Below are 16,662 nucleotides of genomic sequence, written 5' to 3' on the forward strand. Positions count from 1 at the left end.
TGCTGGCCTTGCCAGCGACGCCCACATCCCATGAACGAATATAAAAAGACTTCAAAAAAAAACTTCACTGGCTGTAAAGCACCTTGGGATGTCCTGAGGTCGTGAAAAACATTATAATAATTTAAGTCTTTCTTTTTATCCACTCCTCGCTTTAAATAATTATGTATCTAGGTCTTTCTGTTACTCTATTCTAAGAATTTTACTCTTCTTCATTCTTCTCATGCTGCTAACCTATGACCTCCTCCTCCTGCAATCTTGATTTATCTCATCTTCCCTCCTATGCTTTTTACCCTTATTGATATCCTGCACTTAGGTATATCATTTTTTTAAAATGCTTAGGGAGCCAAAACAAATTCAGTAAAGAAACATCTGTCACTCTTCTGAACTGTCTCACATCAAGTTTCTACTTTTTAGGGGTTAGGTCTCAAATGAGTATACTACAAACATAGTTAATTTGCATTTTACCTTCTGACACTAGAGTTTTGTGTGTTGCAGTTGGGAATTTGATGGTTCAAGTAAAATCATCTCTATCCTTAACAAACCAATAAATAATTTCCTGTCAATATTGTTTCACTTCTTGGCCCTTCACTCTACTTTTTGTTGTCTTGCCTTTCTAGTTTGTTTTTCTTTTTCCTACTTTTTTTTTTAATGTTGACTTTTAAAGTTTTTATTCTAACTTCTATTAACTTTACCCATGTGCTTTGTGTGTTTTTCTTAGGTAGTTTATTTATGCATTTGTTTCTTCATTTTATTTTTATTTTCCATTTTATCCTCACCAGAATTCATTACTGTTGTCTTTTGATTTTGTATATCTTTAAGTTTCTGGATGGAAGGCCTTGTCCAATAATTGTACTAAACACTGTTGCAACTGATCGGAGAACAGCTGTTAAACCAAGCTTATCTGAAACTCCTTAAACTGAGTATATAAACAAAATATATTCTTAAGCATGTATCTCCAACTGCTACTCAGCTTTCAGCGGCTGGAAGTTTAACCAAGTTGTTGCAAGATGTAATTAGTATAGTAACAAATGCAATAGGCTTTACCATTATTACAAGAAAGGAGACAATATGATAAGTGTTTTATTGCAATAGCATATTAGTATACCATATCAACGCATTCCTAGTCAGAGAATAGTGATGAAAACCATATTGAAAAATTATCATACATTATTTACAGTTTCCATAAATGCTACTATTACAACCTAAAACTTAAAGGATAACATCTAGCTTTCCTCCAAACCCATAAAGTAAGCAGACAATACCTGACGGATTTCTTCAGCTTGACTGTCAACCTTTCTATCTGACACTATTTGGTTTGGCTGAGGAAATTCCTCCTGCCCAAGTACACCCAGCCATTCATTATTAAAACCATCATTATGTTTTTCACAGACATTGTGAAGAATGCAACAGGCAGTGATCATTGTTGGAATCAGTTCAAGGCTACAGTCATTCCTCTTGAGAAGACATTGCCAACGTGCTTTGAGTCGTCCAAATGCATCATCTATCACAGTGTGAGCTTGGCTTAACCTGTAGTTAAATACAAGCTGATGCTGTGATAGTTTTCCTGTTTCTAAATATGGTTTCAGGAGCCATTCCTGTAGTGGATATGAAGAGCTGCCTATCAACAGGTATTTTACTGGTGTTCCCATGATGTTTTTTGAGCAGTCAGGGAACAACCTTCCTTCAGTAGCCATTCTCCATAGATCAGAATTCCTCAGAATTTTTGTATCAAGAGAACTCCCAGAAAATCCAGTACAGACATCCCAGAAATTACCAGTATCGTCAACTACACCTTGCAACACAACTGAATGCCATCCCTTTTTGTTTAAGTAATTTTTGTGATACTGTGGAGGGGCAATGATGGGTATATGGCAACTATCAACAGCACCAACACATTGGGGAAAATCCCACTTTCTACCAAATGTCTGAGCCATTGTTTCAAATTCCTGATTAGACGGCATCCTAAGATACAGAGGCTTTAAGAGAGACACAATGGCATGACACACTTCTCTTACACATTTACACACAGTTGATCGGCCTATCCCAAACAAATGACTAATAGTTCTATATTCTACATTAGTAGCAAGTCGCCAAAATGCCACTGCGACTCTCTTTTCCAGGGGCAGTGCAGGACGAAGGTGAGTATTTCGGCGAGAAACCATGGGCTTCAGCTTATTACAAACATGGAAAAATGTTTCCTTAGACATTCTGAAATTTTCCAGCCAATCATTTGGCTGAAATTCCTTCATAACCACACGCTCCCACCAGTCCGAGCTTCTTGGCTTACACCAGATTCTTGTACGACAGTTACACCTACTACCTCCACGTGCCATCACCATCTGCAAACATTAAAGAAGAATATCTTTACAACCGTACTCCTTAAACATCCAGTAATACTGCAGGATTTAATGGAGATCTTTATTTAAAAATTACTGCTGTCACAGCTAGTTCCTGCTTACTGAGGTGTGCTGGTACTATAACGTGTATGAACATCACATGAGCATTCAAAAAGAAAGACGCACTTCAGATGTGATAACATGATCATAGCCAAGATTTCCTTTTAGATACATACGATGGATGGATGGAAGATGGATATCTTATTAACAGGATAGCTTAAAAGAAATAATATTCTGGGCATGAGGTTTTTATCATTATATTTGGGGGAAAAAATTAAGTTCTCATTTAGAACAGTTTCCATGCACCAGAAAATGTAATGGCTACATGGTTAGTAGTGTGTTCATGGAAGGTTTAATTTACATTTGTTGCATCAAGTTGTACTTTCTACTCAGGTGTTAGCACTGCCATATTGTAACAATATTCAATTACCAACATTTTTGTGTAATAGCCTTTGTAGTTTAAACCATTTGGGCCAATCAAGAAAATTTTACCCTTTTTGGAAGCATTGCAGTATTTCACCTCCCCAATATATCCTTTAAAAGGTTATAAACCAGCTCACAATTAAATGCAGTGGGGTTTGTTTTTCTCAAATTCAATTAAGGGTTAACTTGAACTCCATCCAATTTATTTCCTTCCAAAGATTTACGATCAGCAGAATTATCTTTGGAGTCTATGTTGACTACCTGTAGGCACACACCCTCTCGCAAATATAAATACAGTGTTTTCAATCACAACACAATTATGGTTAGATGGAACTGAGAATTGGTTGGCATACTAACTGGTCCAATAAGGCCATTGCGATTCTGCTTAGGGTTTAAAGTCTTCCAATTTCTGAATGCACAAGTGTTTTGGAATTTTAAAAATATGCACCCTGAACAGAATTCTTCACAATTCCAAATCACAATGTCAAATTATAGCTTCAAAAGGACACCAAAAAGTAATATGTATATCAAATCACTTTTTCTGGCAGGGAGGGAGGGGAATAGGTTACTTCTCAGCTTCTGTCTACAAGCACAGTCCGCTAAAATTCATGCCTTTTTTTCTCTGCAAAGTTTTGTACTCATCAAGAGAAGGGATGTTGGTACAGAGAAACTGAATACTTTTTCATTTCAGGCACCCATTGTCAGATTCAATTACTTCCAGGTTACATGTACAGCCAACTGTAGCACAAGAGTTCTCTCCATTCTGTCCTGACAATACTTTACAGAGAAAGAAAAATAACTGAATCCAATTTAAGAAGAGCACCTCTAACTGAACCAAAATTAATTTAATATAGGAGTCTTACAGTCAGCACGCAGAGAATGAATTTTAACCACAATCCCAAATGAGAGTAGCCAGTTGCTCTGTGCCACTCAGTCTCCCTCCACCATCCATCCGGTTTCTAAATAATCTTAAACAAGAAATGCTACAGCTGTAGGGCATAGCAAATATTTGAGACAGAATGATAGAATGTTACAGCACAGAAGGAGGCCATTTGGCCCATGACACCTATTCCGGATTTCTTAAAGTTATGTACTTAGTCCAGTTCCCCTATCTTTTCATTTTTGCATTTTCAAGTCTTTTTCTATTTCCCTTTCAAAAGCGATTCTGGTTTCTGCTTCCACCACTGTTTCTGGTAGAACTTTTCATGTTCTTACAAGCCTCTGCTTAAAAAAAATCCTAACCTGATTGGAATCTACAATCCCTTCTCAGTTCCAGTCGTAATTGTGGAATATTTCAAAAGGAGGTTTAAATGTGTCCCAAACCTTAATTTTTATCTTATCGATAATTTCATTTGAGACTTTCCTCTCTGAAATAGCCAAATCGGAAAAGGAAAATATATTTGCCGCCAAAGTCACTCACTTTACAGCATTCATTCTGAGACTGCGGATCTGGCTGGAATTACAAACTCCTGCTGGGTTTCAGTTATGGCTGCATAAGATAATGAGGCTGGAAAAACAGCACCGCCGCTTTGAATCGTTATTCTCTTGTTCTTTCGAGCCCCGATTACAGAGCTACAACATTTGGGGTAAACGCACGGATGCCCACCATTCAACCAAGGATGGCAGAGAAGTTTTAGCCTTTGTGTCGCTGCGCACATTTTATTTTCCTACCAATATCATTTTCCTCTGCCGCTGTTGGAAATACTGCCTCATTCTCAGTCTCCTCTGCGCATCATTCCTCCTTTCAATGCTTGCACTCTCAAACTCGGCGCGGCGTTTCATTAACAGAAATAGGAATAAAAACATCATCGGCAGCACTGTCTCATCCGCCATGTTGACTGAGTGTGAGTTTTAACCCGGGAAGTGTTCGGCCCAACCACCCCAGGCCCGGAACTCCCGCCCGCTCGTTGGGCCATCGGGAATTAGAATCAGATTCGAGCCCTACCCAAGAGTAGTTGTTACAGTTTGTTGGAAAATGACAGGAGGATCAGAGGTTTGAAAGTCTATTATATTTACATATATAATTTATTGTGATTACGTTACCATGGTTACTCGGGAGGCCCCCCCCCCACGCATTTGGAGAGATTCCGTCGCTATGACAACGACGCACTTCCTGTACTGGTTTAAATTTACGTGACGTCACAAAGGTAACGGTTGGACTGGTGGAGCACAGCACCGGAAGGACGGGTCGCCATATTGTCTGAGGGTGAATATTTCAAGTCCGAGCGGGGGGAAAGAAAAGCATTTCAGTGAAAAGCAGAACCCGAGACAGTATGTGACGGTGCGTCCTGCTTATGTCTATTGTACAGGTTTCCGCAGCACTTAACGGACAATCCGGCATTGCAGGTACGATAGAAGGGAACGGTGTTCTCAGTGTTGTGGGTATGGAGGGGATGCGCCGGGTGCTGCTGGTAACCCGGTGCCCAGAGAGTGTTTAATATCTGCCTCGCTATCTCACTGAAAAGGTGTAGTTTGCGGCAGGCCGATGTCAACATAGTGTGGACTGGTTTGAATGAGTTTCTTTATGGCCTAAGGTGTTGGGGATTCGCCCTATCGAGGAGTCCGATTAAAGGGGCCCTCCCAGATCCTCCTGTTTTCGGTCCTTTTTTGAATCGCTTGAAAAGTGTCTTCCACCTGGAACGCGGAATTCCCGTTGGGATTGTTCTTGGGTGCACTGCAAACATAAAGGTGCATTGTTCGGTACTTTGGGGTTGTTTCTGCACTATTGCTAAAAATATCTCAATTTCGTTTGAACGCAACAGAAATAACTTGGAGTTATGTAGTACCTTTTCAGATGCTCATGACATCTCAACGTTCTGCACAGCAAAATAACTACTTTTGAAATGCTGTCACTATTGTGTACACAAATGCGACAGCCAGTTTGCGCACGTCAATGTCCCACAAGCAGCATTGAGATAACTGACTAAGTTACCTTGGTGTTGGTTGAGAGATAAACACTGGCTAGGACACCAAGAGAATGCTTCTGTTATAGTGCCAGGGAATTTTTTTTACATCCACTTGAACAGGCAGATGAGGCCTTATTTAATGAGCAAAAAACAAAACTGCAAATGCTGAAAATCTGAAATGAAAACAGAAAATGCTGGAAACACTTGGGTCAGGCAGCATCTGAAGAGAACAGTAAACTAACATTTAGGGCACAGGTCAACACTGATTGATTTAATGTCTATTTTCATGCAACAGACAAGATTCTAGTTATCAGTAGAAAACTGATTTTAAAAAGGTAGATAATATGCTTGGGAAGGTGGTGTTGATACCAATAACATTTGGAAAAGAACCAATGCACTTTAATGGTGGGTGATTATAATTTGTCCCATCAAATTGCTCCTATTACAAGTGACTGCTGCAATCCTTTTCACTTAAGAACATAGGAATTGCTAGATGAAAAAAGACCACGGTCCATCTAGTTTGCCTTCTACCATCCTGGTAGTTGCATGATACAACAAAATGAAGTTTCTGATTCATCATCGCAATCAATCTCTATTGATTAGTTTGCAACAGACCCGGACATGATGTGAGGGAAAACCCCAATGTTGGACAGCTTTGGGAACCATGGGCTAAAGTCATCTATTCCTTCCAAGCATGGTACACTTGCCACATCATGTCTCAAATTATTCATGTACTGTATCCCAAAATGTTATTTTCTAAAAGAAATCTTACCTAATTTGCATTTTTATGAATCAATACTAACTGCTTCCACTATCTCCCTAGTGAGCTGTTCTATAGATTAACCACATGCTCACTGAAATATTGTTTCTGCAAATTAGTTTTGAATTTACCTCCTTCAAGTGTAGACCATGTCCTCTGGTTCCACTGTTTTGGACAAGATGAAATAGCTTGTCATGGTCTACATTATCTAATCCCTTTTAGAATCCTAATAACAGCAATCATATTGCCTCTCAACCTTCTTTTCTAGTGAGAACATGCCCAATTTATATAATCACTCCTCATAATCCAATCGCTCTATCCCATCAATCATTCTAGTTGGTATCTTCTGTATCTTTTTCAATGACACTTAAGTGTTATGAGCTCAAAAAGCTCTCTCCAGACACAACTCCAGTTTGGAAGGACAAAATCTGATTCTAAATTCAGATTTTCAGTATTTGCAGCGTTTTGATTTTTTATCCAGTACTGAAATGTTGGCCATCTTTCAGAATACCAAAATTTTGCACCCATTATACTGAAATTGGAATCCCTGCATGCAGCAAGACCTGGACAACATCCAGGCTTGGGCTCATAAGTGGCAAGTAATATTTGTGCCAGGTAATGACCATCTCCAACAAGAGAGAGTCTAACCACCTCCCCTTGACATTCAACGGCATTACCATCGTCGAATCCACCACCATCAACATCCTGGGGGTCACCATTGACCAGAAACTTAACTGGACCAGCTATACAAATACTGTGGCTACAAGAGCAGGTCAGAGGCTGCGTATTCTGCGGCGAGTGACTCACCTCCTGACTCCCCAAAGCCTTTCCACCATCTACAAGGCACAAGTCAGGAGTGTGATGGAATACTCTCCACTTGCCTGGATGAGTGCAGCTTCAACAACACTCGAAGCTCGACACCATCCAGGACAAAGCAGCCCGCTTGATTGGCACCCCATCCCCCACCCTAAACATTCACTCCCTCCACCGCCGGTGCACAGTGGCTGCAGTGTGTACCATCCACAGGATGTACTGCAGCAACTCGCCAAGGCTTCTTCGACAGCACCTCCCAAACCCACGACCTCTACCACCTAGAAGGACAAGTACAACAGGCACATGGGAACAGCACCACCTGCAAGTTCCCCTCCAAGTCACTTGCTATCCCGACTTGGAAATATATTGCTTTCCTTCATCATCGCTGGGTCAAAATCCTGGAACACTCTACCTAACAGCACTATGGGAGAACCTTCACCACACAGACTGCAACGGTTCAAGAAGGCGGCTCACCACCACCTTCTCAAGGGCAATAAATGCTGTCCTTGCCAGCGACGCCCACATCCCATGAACGAATTTTTAAAAAATAGGAATTGCTAGACGAAAAAAGGCCATCTAATTTGCCTTCTACCATCCTGATAGTCGCTTGATGTCAGCCGTAGCTCAGTGGGTAGCATTCTCTCCTCTGAGTCAGAAGGTTGTGGGTAGATGTCCCACTCCAGAGACTTGAGCACAAAAATCTAGGCCGACACTCTAATGCACTACTGTGGGAGTGCTGCACTGTCGGAGGTGCTATCTTTCGGATGAGACATTAAACCAAGGCCCCGTCTGCCCTATCAGGTGGACGCAAAAGATCCCAAGGCACTATTTTGAAGAAGAGTAGGGGAGTTAGCCCTCGTATCCCAGCCAATATTTATCCCTCAACATCACTTTTAAGGACAAGTTCTTTCTTTATGGTGCAATGATAATGGCGTTGTTGATTAATCATAGCAATCAACCTCTATCAATTAGTCTACAGCTGACCCACTGATGACGGAAAACTTGCCTTATTCTTGATGAGTGGACTGAACAGGTTGAATCTCCCTGTGCTTTCAGTTCTACAAATTTAGGACCATTTGTTTCTTCACAGTATGAGATATGTCACTTACTGTAATTTTCATAGCAGTAGAAATATTATAAGGAAGTTATTGATTATTGCTCTATAAGCGTGCAATGATTACATCACAATTGTTAATCTGTTTGTTTGAACATTAATGTGCAACAATACTGATCTTGTCTGCCAAGACACTTGCTGTTCCCAAGAACTTAAACATTATTTTAAAACACCTATTCAAACTCTACAATATATATTCTATCTTTATTTTTAGAAATATTTTCCTGAAGTTCAGAACTGCATAAATTTGCTGTAGTAGCTTATGGTTACTGTCCAAGTATTCTATGTGTCACAGTTCAATACGTCTCACTTGTTAGTGCATTTTGCAACACAGGTGTTTGCACTAACAAAATATTTTACCTAGAAATTACAAGCTGCTTTCACTTTTTTTCTCAAAACTTCAAATTGTTTCCCTACTTATCTGAATAAATGGGATTACAATTGTAATGCTGATTGACGGTTTATTTCACAGGTGAGAAAAACCCTGCTATCCATTTGAATAAGTAAAGAACACCCAAGAAGAACAATGCAACATTTTATATATCTCCTTTCATGAAATAGAACTTTTAAGAACACTTTTTTTTAAAAAGGGGCAATGAGGTGTGTTTTTAGGAGTTTTTTGAAGGCCGAGAGCATGGCATAGTGTTTTTTGGAAGGCAGTTCAAGAGAACAGTGGCATTAGCTGAAACATTGATCTCCAGTGATAGGAATTGGGCAAGCAGTAATTGGGAGAGAGGAATGGAGGGCATGGGTTGAGACTTTGAGCAGGAGAAGACTACCCAAATAGGGTGTAGTGAAGCTGGTTAGGAATTTGAAAACTCGGTCAAAGATCTTGATCAGTTCATTGGGACATTTGGAGACAGTGGAACTGGGGAAGGATGGGCCTGCCGAGTTCTGGATTAAACAGAAGAACTTGTATTTATATTGTGCCTTTCACATTGGGATATCCCAAAACATTTCACAGCCAACTAATTTGTTTTTGGAAGTGTTATTACTGTTTTTATGTAAGCAAATGTGGCAGCCAGTTTAAGTACAGTATGGTCCTAGAAACAGCCATGAAATAAAAGACTAGTTAAATTGGTTTTGATGGTGTTTGTTGAAGGGTAAATGTTGACCAGGATGCCAGGAGAACTCAGCTGCTCTTCAAGTTATGCCATGGGATCTTTTACGTCCACCTGAACAGCAGACATCTTGGTTTAACATCTCATCTGAATGATGGAACCTCTGACAATTTCTCAGTACTTCACTGAAGTGCTAGCCAAGGTTATTCGCTCAAGTCCTGCAATGGGGCTTAACCCATGACCTTCTACTGTAGAGGCAAGAGTGCTACGACTCAGTCAAGCTGGTGAGGAAAACATTTCAGAAAGTGATGACTGTAAAAGAGAATATTGTGGCTGATTCCTGTAGAAAAAAAGTACTGGGCTGGAGTCTAATGATACAAATCATCTGGTTTTCAATCTTGGATGAAGTGTGCAAGTTAAAAATATCAGGTTCTACAGGATAATGAATGTAATATTTTTAGGTTCAACAAGTGCATTGAATGCTTTTCTATTCAGATCAATTTAGGAACTTTGCGTTGTGAAGAGCAAAATAACAAATTATGAATGATGCTGTTTTTGTTGCTGAATCTGCCAATCACAATGAGTGATGTCAGTAATGGCAAAACAGAGTTCCCCTTTTTTTGCACCCAATCTGAAAATCAGGCTTTAAGCATTCCCCACTCCCCCAACGAGTGCCTTAATCCTAATTTTAATAGAGCTATCAGTACTGCATCATTTTGAATTCATCTACTTCCCATATCACTTATCTTTATGTCCTCCCTCAATCAGATTGGCAGTTGGGATTGTTTGTTGTAGTGAATCCATGCACACTGTAAACTGTTGAGGTTGCTTTCATTTCATGTAGGACCCTTAAAGATAGCAGAGAGAGAATTTTCAATGCTATTGCTCTGGGTTAGATTTGAATCCAGATTGGGGTGAAAAGACATTGTGGCAACTTGCTGCACGTCGTAGTGGATGTGCAGTAAGACTCTGGAACAGTTCCTACAGATTGGAGGATGACAAATGTAAACCCACTGTTTAAAAAAGGAGGGAGAGAATAAACAGGGAATTACAGACCAGTTAGCCTAACATCAGTAGTGGGGAAAATGCTAGGATGTAACTAGTAGAATAGATAGGGGAGAACCAGTGGATGTGGTGTGTTTGGATTTTCAGAAGGCTTTTGATAAGGTCCCACACAAGAGGTTAGTGTGCAAAATTAAAACACATGGGATTGGGGGGAATATACTGGCATGGATTGAGAATTGTTGACAGACAGGAAAAAGAGAGTAGGAATAAACAAGTCTTTTTCCGGGTGGCAGGCAGTGACTAGTGGGGTACCGCAGGGATCAGTGCTTGGGCCCCAGCTATTCACAATATATATCAATGATTTGGGTGAGGGAACTAAATGTAACATTTCCATGTTTGCAGACGACACAAAGCTGTGGTGGAATGTGAGCTGTGAGGAGGATGCAAAGAGCCTCCAATGTGATTTAGACAAGTTGGGTGAGTGGGCAAGAACATGGCAGATGCAGTATAACGTGGATAAATGTGAGGTTATCCACTTTGGTTGTAAAAACAGAAAGACAGGTTATCATCTGAATGGTGATAGATAGGGAAAAGGGGAGGTGCAACGAGACCTGGGAGTCCTTGTACACCAGCCGCTGAAAGCGAGCATTCAGGTGCAGCAAGCAGTTAGGAAGCTGAATGGTATGTTGGCCTTCATTGCAAGAGGATTTGAATACAGGAGCAGGGATGTCTTACTGCAGTTATATAGGGCCTTGGTGAGACCACATCTGGAGTATTGTATGTAGTTTTGGTCTCCTTATCTGAGGAAGGATGTCCTTGCCATGGAGGGAGTGCAACGAAGGTTTACCAGACTGATTCCTGGGATGGTAGGACTGATGTATGAGGAGAGATTGGGTCGACTAAGCCTATGTTCACTAGAGTTTAGAAGAATGAGAGGTGATCTCATCGAAACATATAAAATTCTAACAGGACTAGACAGACTAGATGCAGGGAGGATGTTCCCGATGGCTGGGGAGTCCAGAACCAGGGGTCACAGTCTCAGGATACGGGGTATGCCATTTAGAACCGAGATGAGGAGAAATTTCTTCACTCGGAGGGTGGTGAACCTGTGGAATTCTCTACCACAGAAAGCAGTGCAGGCTAAGTCACTAGATGTATTCAAGAAGGAGTTAGATATATTTCTTAATGCTAAAGGGATCAAGGGATATGGGGGAAAAAGCAGGAACAGGGTACTGAGTTAGACTATCAGCAATGATCATTTTGAATGGCGGAGCAGGCCCGAATGTCCTACTCTTGTTTCTATTTTCTATGTTTCTATGTTTCACTGCCCTTGCTTTGAGGTCCCAGATGGATACTTCCCATCTACCCAAATTGCTGATCTCTGATCTTGGTCAATTTCACCCCCCCTGCCCCGGATCGTGGCTGGCTAAACCAGGGTATGTGGAAACCTCTCTTTGGCAGACCTCCAAAGTTATTGAGGCTTTTTTTGATTATGCCCCTGTGAAGTGCTTTGGGATGTTTTTCTACGTTAATGGCGCTGCATAAATGCAAGTTGTTTCTGTTTGGAGCTGTCTTAGAATGGTGCAAGTGTGGAGAGTGAGACATGAATTTAAATAGAAAAAAGTGCTGCAGCAGTCATTCCATTAATTTGTTCAAAAACAGAGGCTCCAAGCCATTCCAGCAGGGATTGAGAAGGCTGCAACAGGGGTGGGGGTGCAGGAGACAGGAGCAGGGGTTTTAAGTTGGCAGGTGGGCTAGCTTAGTGTTCGGACCCAGCAGGTCAGCTGGTTTCCTGAGTAAGTTAGAGACTGGATTGTGAAGCCGGATTATAGTGCTTATTTTCAGCACCAACTTTAGTGTTTGTTTAGTGTCAATTCTTATTTATTTTTCCTCCGCCCCTCTGTGCAGTGCCTTCCGATGTTTCCTACATTAAAGCTGCTATATAAGTGCAAGTTGTTAGTCCTGTTTGGCCTAGTACTGTGTCGTAAGATCTTCCATTTTTAAAAAAAATATATAGAAAGTGAATATAGACACTTTTTATAGGGCCATTTACATTACAGGTTGGGATCTAAGAGCACCACTCTCCTTTTTTAAGTTGAGCCACTGGTCTCCCTGTGAATCAGTACCAAAGGGAAACACAAGCACCAGAGAGCCACAGAGTGTGTACAATGTACATTCACCAGGATGATACCTGGTGAATGTACATTGAGGAGATTAACACCATTAATGTAGAAAAACATCCCAAAGCACTTCACGGGCGTAATCAAAAAAAGCCTCAATATAATTTTGAGCAGAGATGCGATATTAGAACTATTTCTACTGGAGCAGAGAAGGCTGGGGAGATTTAATTGAGATTTTCAAAAATTAAGTTTTTAAAAGGGTGAATAAGGAAAGAGAATTTCCTGTAGCTAATTGAAATGACAACACAGGGACGAGGGAGTTATGTGGAGAGACTGGAGAAGCTGGGATTGTTCTCCTCAGAACAGTGAAAGTTAAGGGGAGATTTTGATAGAGGTGTTCAAAATCATGAATGGTTTTGTCAGCAAATAAGGAGAAACTTTCCAGTGGCAGAAGGGTCAGTAACCAGAGGGCACAGATTTAAGGTGATTGGCAAAAGAGCCAGAGGCGACATGACTAATCTTTTTTTTAATGCAACAAGTGCTAATGATTTGGAATGCATTTCCTGAAAGCAAATTCAGAAGGAGTTGAATAAATACTTGAAGGGGGAAAAACTTACAGGGCTATGGGGAAGGAGCAGGGGAATGGGACTAATTGGATAGCTCTTTCAAAGAGGCGGCACAGACACGATGGGCCGAATGGCCTCCTCCTGTGCTGTATCTACTATGAAGTAACTGTTGGTTCCCACCCTGGAGCTCTTGCTATCCAAAGGTGAAACCTAACTATATTGTTTGGAAAAGAAAAAAAACTTAGTGAACTGGTTTGGATTCTTGCATTCAATTATTACCTGAAACCCTTCTCTCTCACTATCCCATACTGAAACATTTGCACACAGTCACACTTGTTCTATGCTATCAACACCAAAAATACGATGTCTCGGAATGTTCTGATTGAAAAGAGTCAATTATTTAAATTCCAATTAGTGAATTGTTTTTTGTATTGTATATTTTATCATGCAAACTATTGGTGCAAAGGTTGCACTGTATAGCTAAATGTTTACATTTGGCTTGTTGATGTAAAACTTTTACTTCTTTCCTGGTTTCAGAACTGACATCTTGATTAAACTTCAACATAGTTCAACTCTCATGACTATGGATCAAGACTATGAACGGAGACTTTTAAGACAAATTCATGTTCAGAATGAAAACACAGTCCCTTGTGTAAGTGCTGTCTTTTCATTGTTGTTCCACTGTTGTTAAGGATCATTGTGGAGACTCTGTCTAAGAGCTTTTGGTATATCTATAAAATGAAAAATAGGGAACCATAATGAGCAGGGCACAGGTGATATGGAGTCCTGGACTCTGTCTTTGGCTAGTCTGCCTGAGCTCCATGATCAACTGCTTAATCCAGTCCTTCATGAGGGGTTTGGCAGACAAGTGCCCTACTCAGTTACCAGTTGGTGTAGGCTGCAACCCTCTTTCCCTGCTTGCCCTTTTTGCATTAATCTATCTCCCAGATTGGTCTTAGATTCACAAGTTACATGTGAGAACCAATGCATGACTTGAAGGAAGCCCTCCATTGCATGTCCAGGAGTTATGAACTGTGAAGAACAACTGTTTGGACACGTCTCGTATGCTGTAAGGTTAACCCAGATTGGGATTTTGCTGCCATTGGAGAAAGATCAAACTGCCTTTCATCCCTTCTTTGTGAGGACTAGAGGACTGGCAAGGCAGAAGTTGGCATCTATCGGGACTCTAGGTACCAAAAGGAATCAATAATGGGACTGATAACCATTGTATCTTCCGATCAATTTCTTGACCTGTACAAAGCCATAATACAGCAGTTAGGGGCATCCACTAGTGAGTAGAGTGAGTCATCACCCCAGTTGAGCCTGCCAGCAACACTATCTGCAAAAGGAGCACTGCAATGTTTTTTTAAATAAAAAATGCCTAGAAGAGACACCCTTCAAATCCAAACATCATTGAAGACGTTGAATATGATTAGGTGGTAGTAGACAACCTTGCCTCACTCTTGAGTCTGTAAATAAACAGTGATCTAATTCAATCTTGCCAAATTTGCCCTGTAGGAGATCAATTTGGATTTATGTTGACACATACTGGACGCCATGGGTTTCTAAAAGTTAGTCTGCATCTGTAAAGATTGGGGGGGGGGGGAAATGGGATAGTATTTTGGGTGTATGACCCTTTTTCGTATAACACACCTGAAATGTTAACCCATTTTTTTTTTCTCTTAACCTACTGTGTATTTCTAGGACTTTCTGTTTTTATTTCAAATTTCTGAACATGAGCTGAAACCCAAGCAACCTGGAAGAAATTAAAGTTGGGAGACCTGAAACTACTGTGGAATAACTTAATAATGCTACCTTCTAATGTTATAGTATATTTAGATTTAACACTATTCTCCCTTTCTGGATTTTGTTCAGATATCGGAAGTTAGAAGAACATTAACACCTTCGAATTCACCAGTTTCATCACCAAGTAAAAGTGGAGACCGGTTTATTCCTTCGCGAGCAGCAGCAAACTGGAGTATAAACTTTCACAGAATAAATGTATGTTATCAGCACTCTTATTATAAGCATTTTGTCGGGGGGGGGGATGAATATTTGTACATTGAGCTAGATTAAAATCACCTTAAATGCTTAATATAATCAGCTTCAATGTACGTCCATTCTTCCTGTTTCCATGTTCAACATAACCCTCATATTTAGGGATTCAGGTAAAGTTAGTGCTTGCCGCTGCTAATATTGCTATTCTGCCACAAACATTCTGTAAAGTAATAATACACAATTAATCCGTAGCCTGCTACTTATGGATTTCTATTGTGGGTTCAAATGGAATTTCATGTTTTCAGCAGATTATATTAGTTAAAAACATTTTAGGTGAGTAGCACTCTTACTGCTGTTCCTGGGCATACCTTGGGAATGTAGGTAGGCTGACTAAATTAGCTGTGATTTGTCACCAATTTGTACATTGACCCCGTTCTCCATCTTACCTTATTTCCAGACAGTGAGATGGATGTGAAAAGAGATGGGATTGACCAGGTGAAATGCATGTTGACTGGAGGAAAGTACTGTCAATGTAGCATAATTCCCAGCCATCTTTTTTTATCTCTTCTTCCCCTCCCAATTATGCGTGTGTGTGGCTGGGGGGTGGGGGTGGAGGTGGAGAGAGAAGAGAGGCATTAGTGTCAATTAAGGGAAAATTCAGTTTTTATACCCTTGTTGCTTGGCTTGGAAGAGTGGTGCTCAACTGATAGATACAACAGGTCTGCCAGTGAATAGTTGTCATTGTATTATCACAGATTAGCATTCTTCTCTATTTGGAGTTGTCAGGAATTTAAAAATTCAGTTCTTTAATGGAAAAGGTCCAGAGGAGAAATAGATGCTGAGCAGTAGTGTAAAGATTGGGAGAGATGACCAAAAGCATGGTTGAAAAAGTGCAACAGAATAAAGGTCTGCCCATTTTAAGTGTCATTCAATTATTCTATTTGTGGAAATTTGCTTATGCTTAGAAGTACTGTTCTGCCAGAGTCACATTTTGAGCTGTAAATGTTTATGCATAAGGTAAAAGGTCATCTGCTATTGTAGTTTGTGTACACAAATGTTGAATGAGTAGATGCCACAAACTGCTGATATGTCATATATGTTTTTTGTGATACTGAGAGAGCTTATTAGTCTACATTTTCTCAAAAGTGCTGTTGTGCTCCAGAAGTTTTTCATTCTCAATGGAACTTTTGCTGCAACAATTGCTTTTTGTTCTTTGTTTTGTTGAGACTTTGTATATAATGCAGCAGATCTTCTGCAGTGTTGCCTATAGTAAGGTCAGAAGTCTTGTACACTATATAATGCATAATGTATTATTCTGCTGTCCCTTCAGGCCACAAAATATAATTATTGTTAAGGAAATTGTCCTTGGGTCGATCGAGGTTTAATTTTTGTTTGGGGAAAGAACAGTGGAGATTGAAAAATTATTTATGTTTTGGGCATTAAGTGACTGGCTTTCTCCATAAGATTGTTTTGCATTTGTAGCAAAGTGTGATGGACAAA

At 40.3% G+C, this 16,662-nt stretch overlaps 2 protein-coding genes across 3 annotated transcripts in view; one reads left to right on the top strand and one right to left on the bottom strand.

Moving 5' to 3' along the window:
- Window positions 1–1,062: 1,062 nt before the first annotated feature.
- On the bottom strand, window positions 1,063–4,686 carry LOC137299761 (uncharacterized). The gene is made up of 2 exons (XM_067968704.1): window positions 4,491–4,686; window positions 1,063–2,339 (listed from the first exon to the last, which is right to left on the bottom strand). Exons 1-2 carry the CDS (start codon window positions 4,650–4,652, stop codon window positions 1,224–1,226), a joined length of 1,278 nt encoding a protein of 425 aa, XP_067824805.1. The 5' UTR covers window positions 4,653–4,686; the 3' UTR covers window positions 1,063–1,223.
- Window positions 4,687–4,985: 299 nt separating this feature from the next.
- The window catches only part of fzr1a (fizzy/cell division cycle 20 related 1a), a 49,132-nt gene continuing 37,455 nt past the window's right edge, over window positions 4,986–16,662 (top strand). The window contains exons 1-3 of one of the 2 annotated variants that reach the window (XM_067968257.1): window positions 4,986–5,165; window positions 13,702–13,816; window positions 15,040–15,165. In XM_067968257.1, the coding sequence (XP_067824358.1) occupies window positions 13,742–13,816; window positions 15,040–15,165 (201 nt within the window). In that variant the 5' untranslated portion in view covers window positions 4,986–5,165; window positions 13,702–13,741. The remainder of the gene's footprint in view (window positions 5,166–13,701; window positions 13,817–15,039; window positions 15,166–16,662) is intronic. The other variant, XM_067968258.1, reaches the window with a different exon arrangement.

This window comes from Heptranchias perlo, chromosome 29 (assembly GCF_035084215.1).
Source record: "Heptranchias perlo isolate sHepPer1 chromosome 29, sHepPer1.hap1, whole genome shotgun sequence".
Classification (NCBI taxonomy): Eukaryota; Metazoa; Chordata; class Chondrichthyes; order Hexanchiformes; family Hexanchidae; genus Heptranchias; species Heptranchias perlo.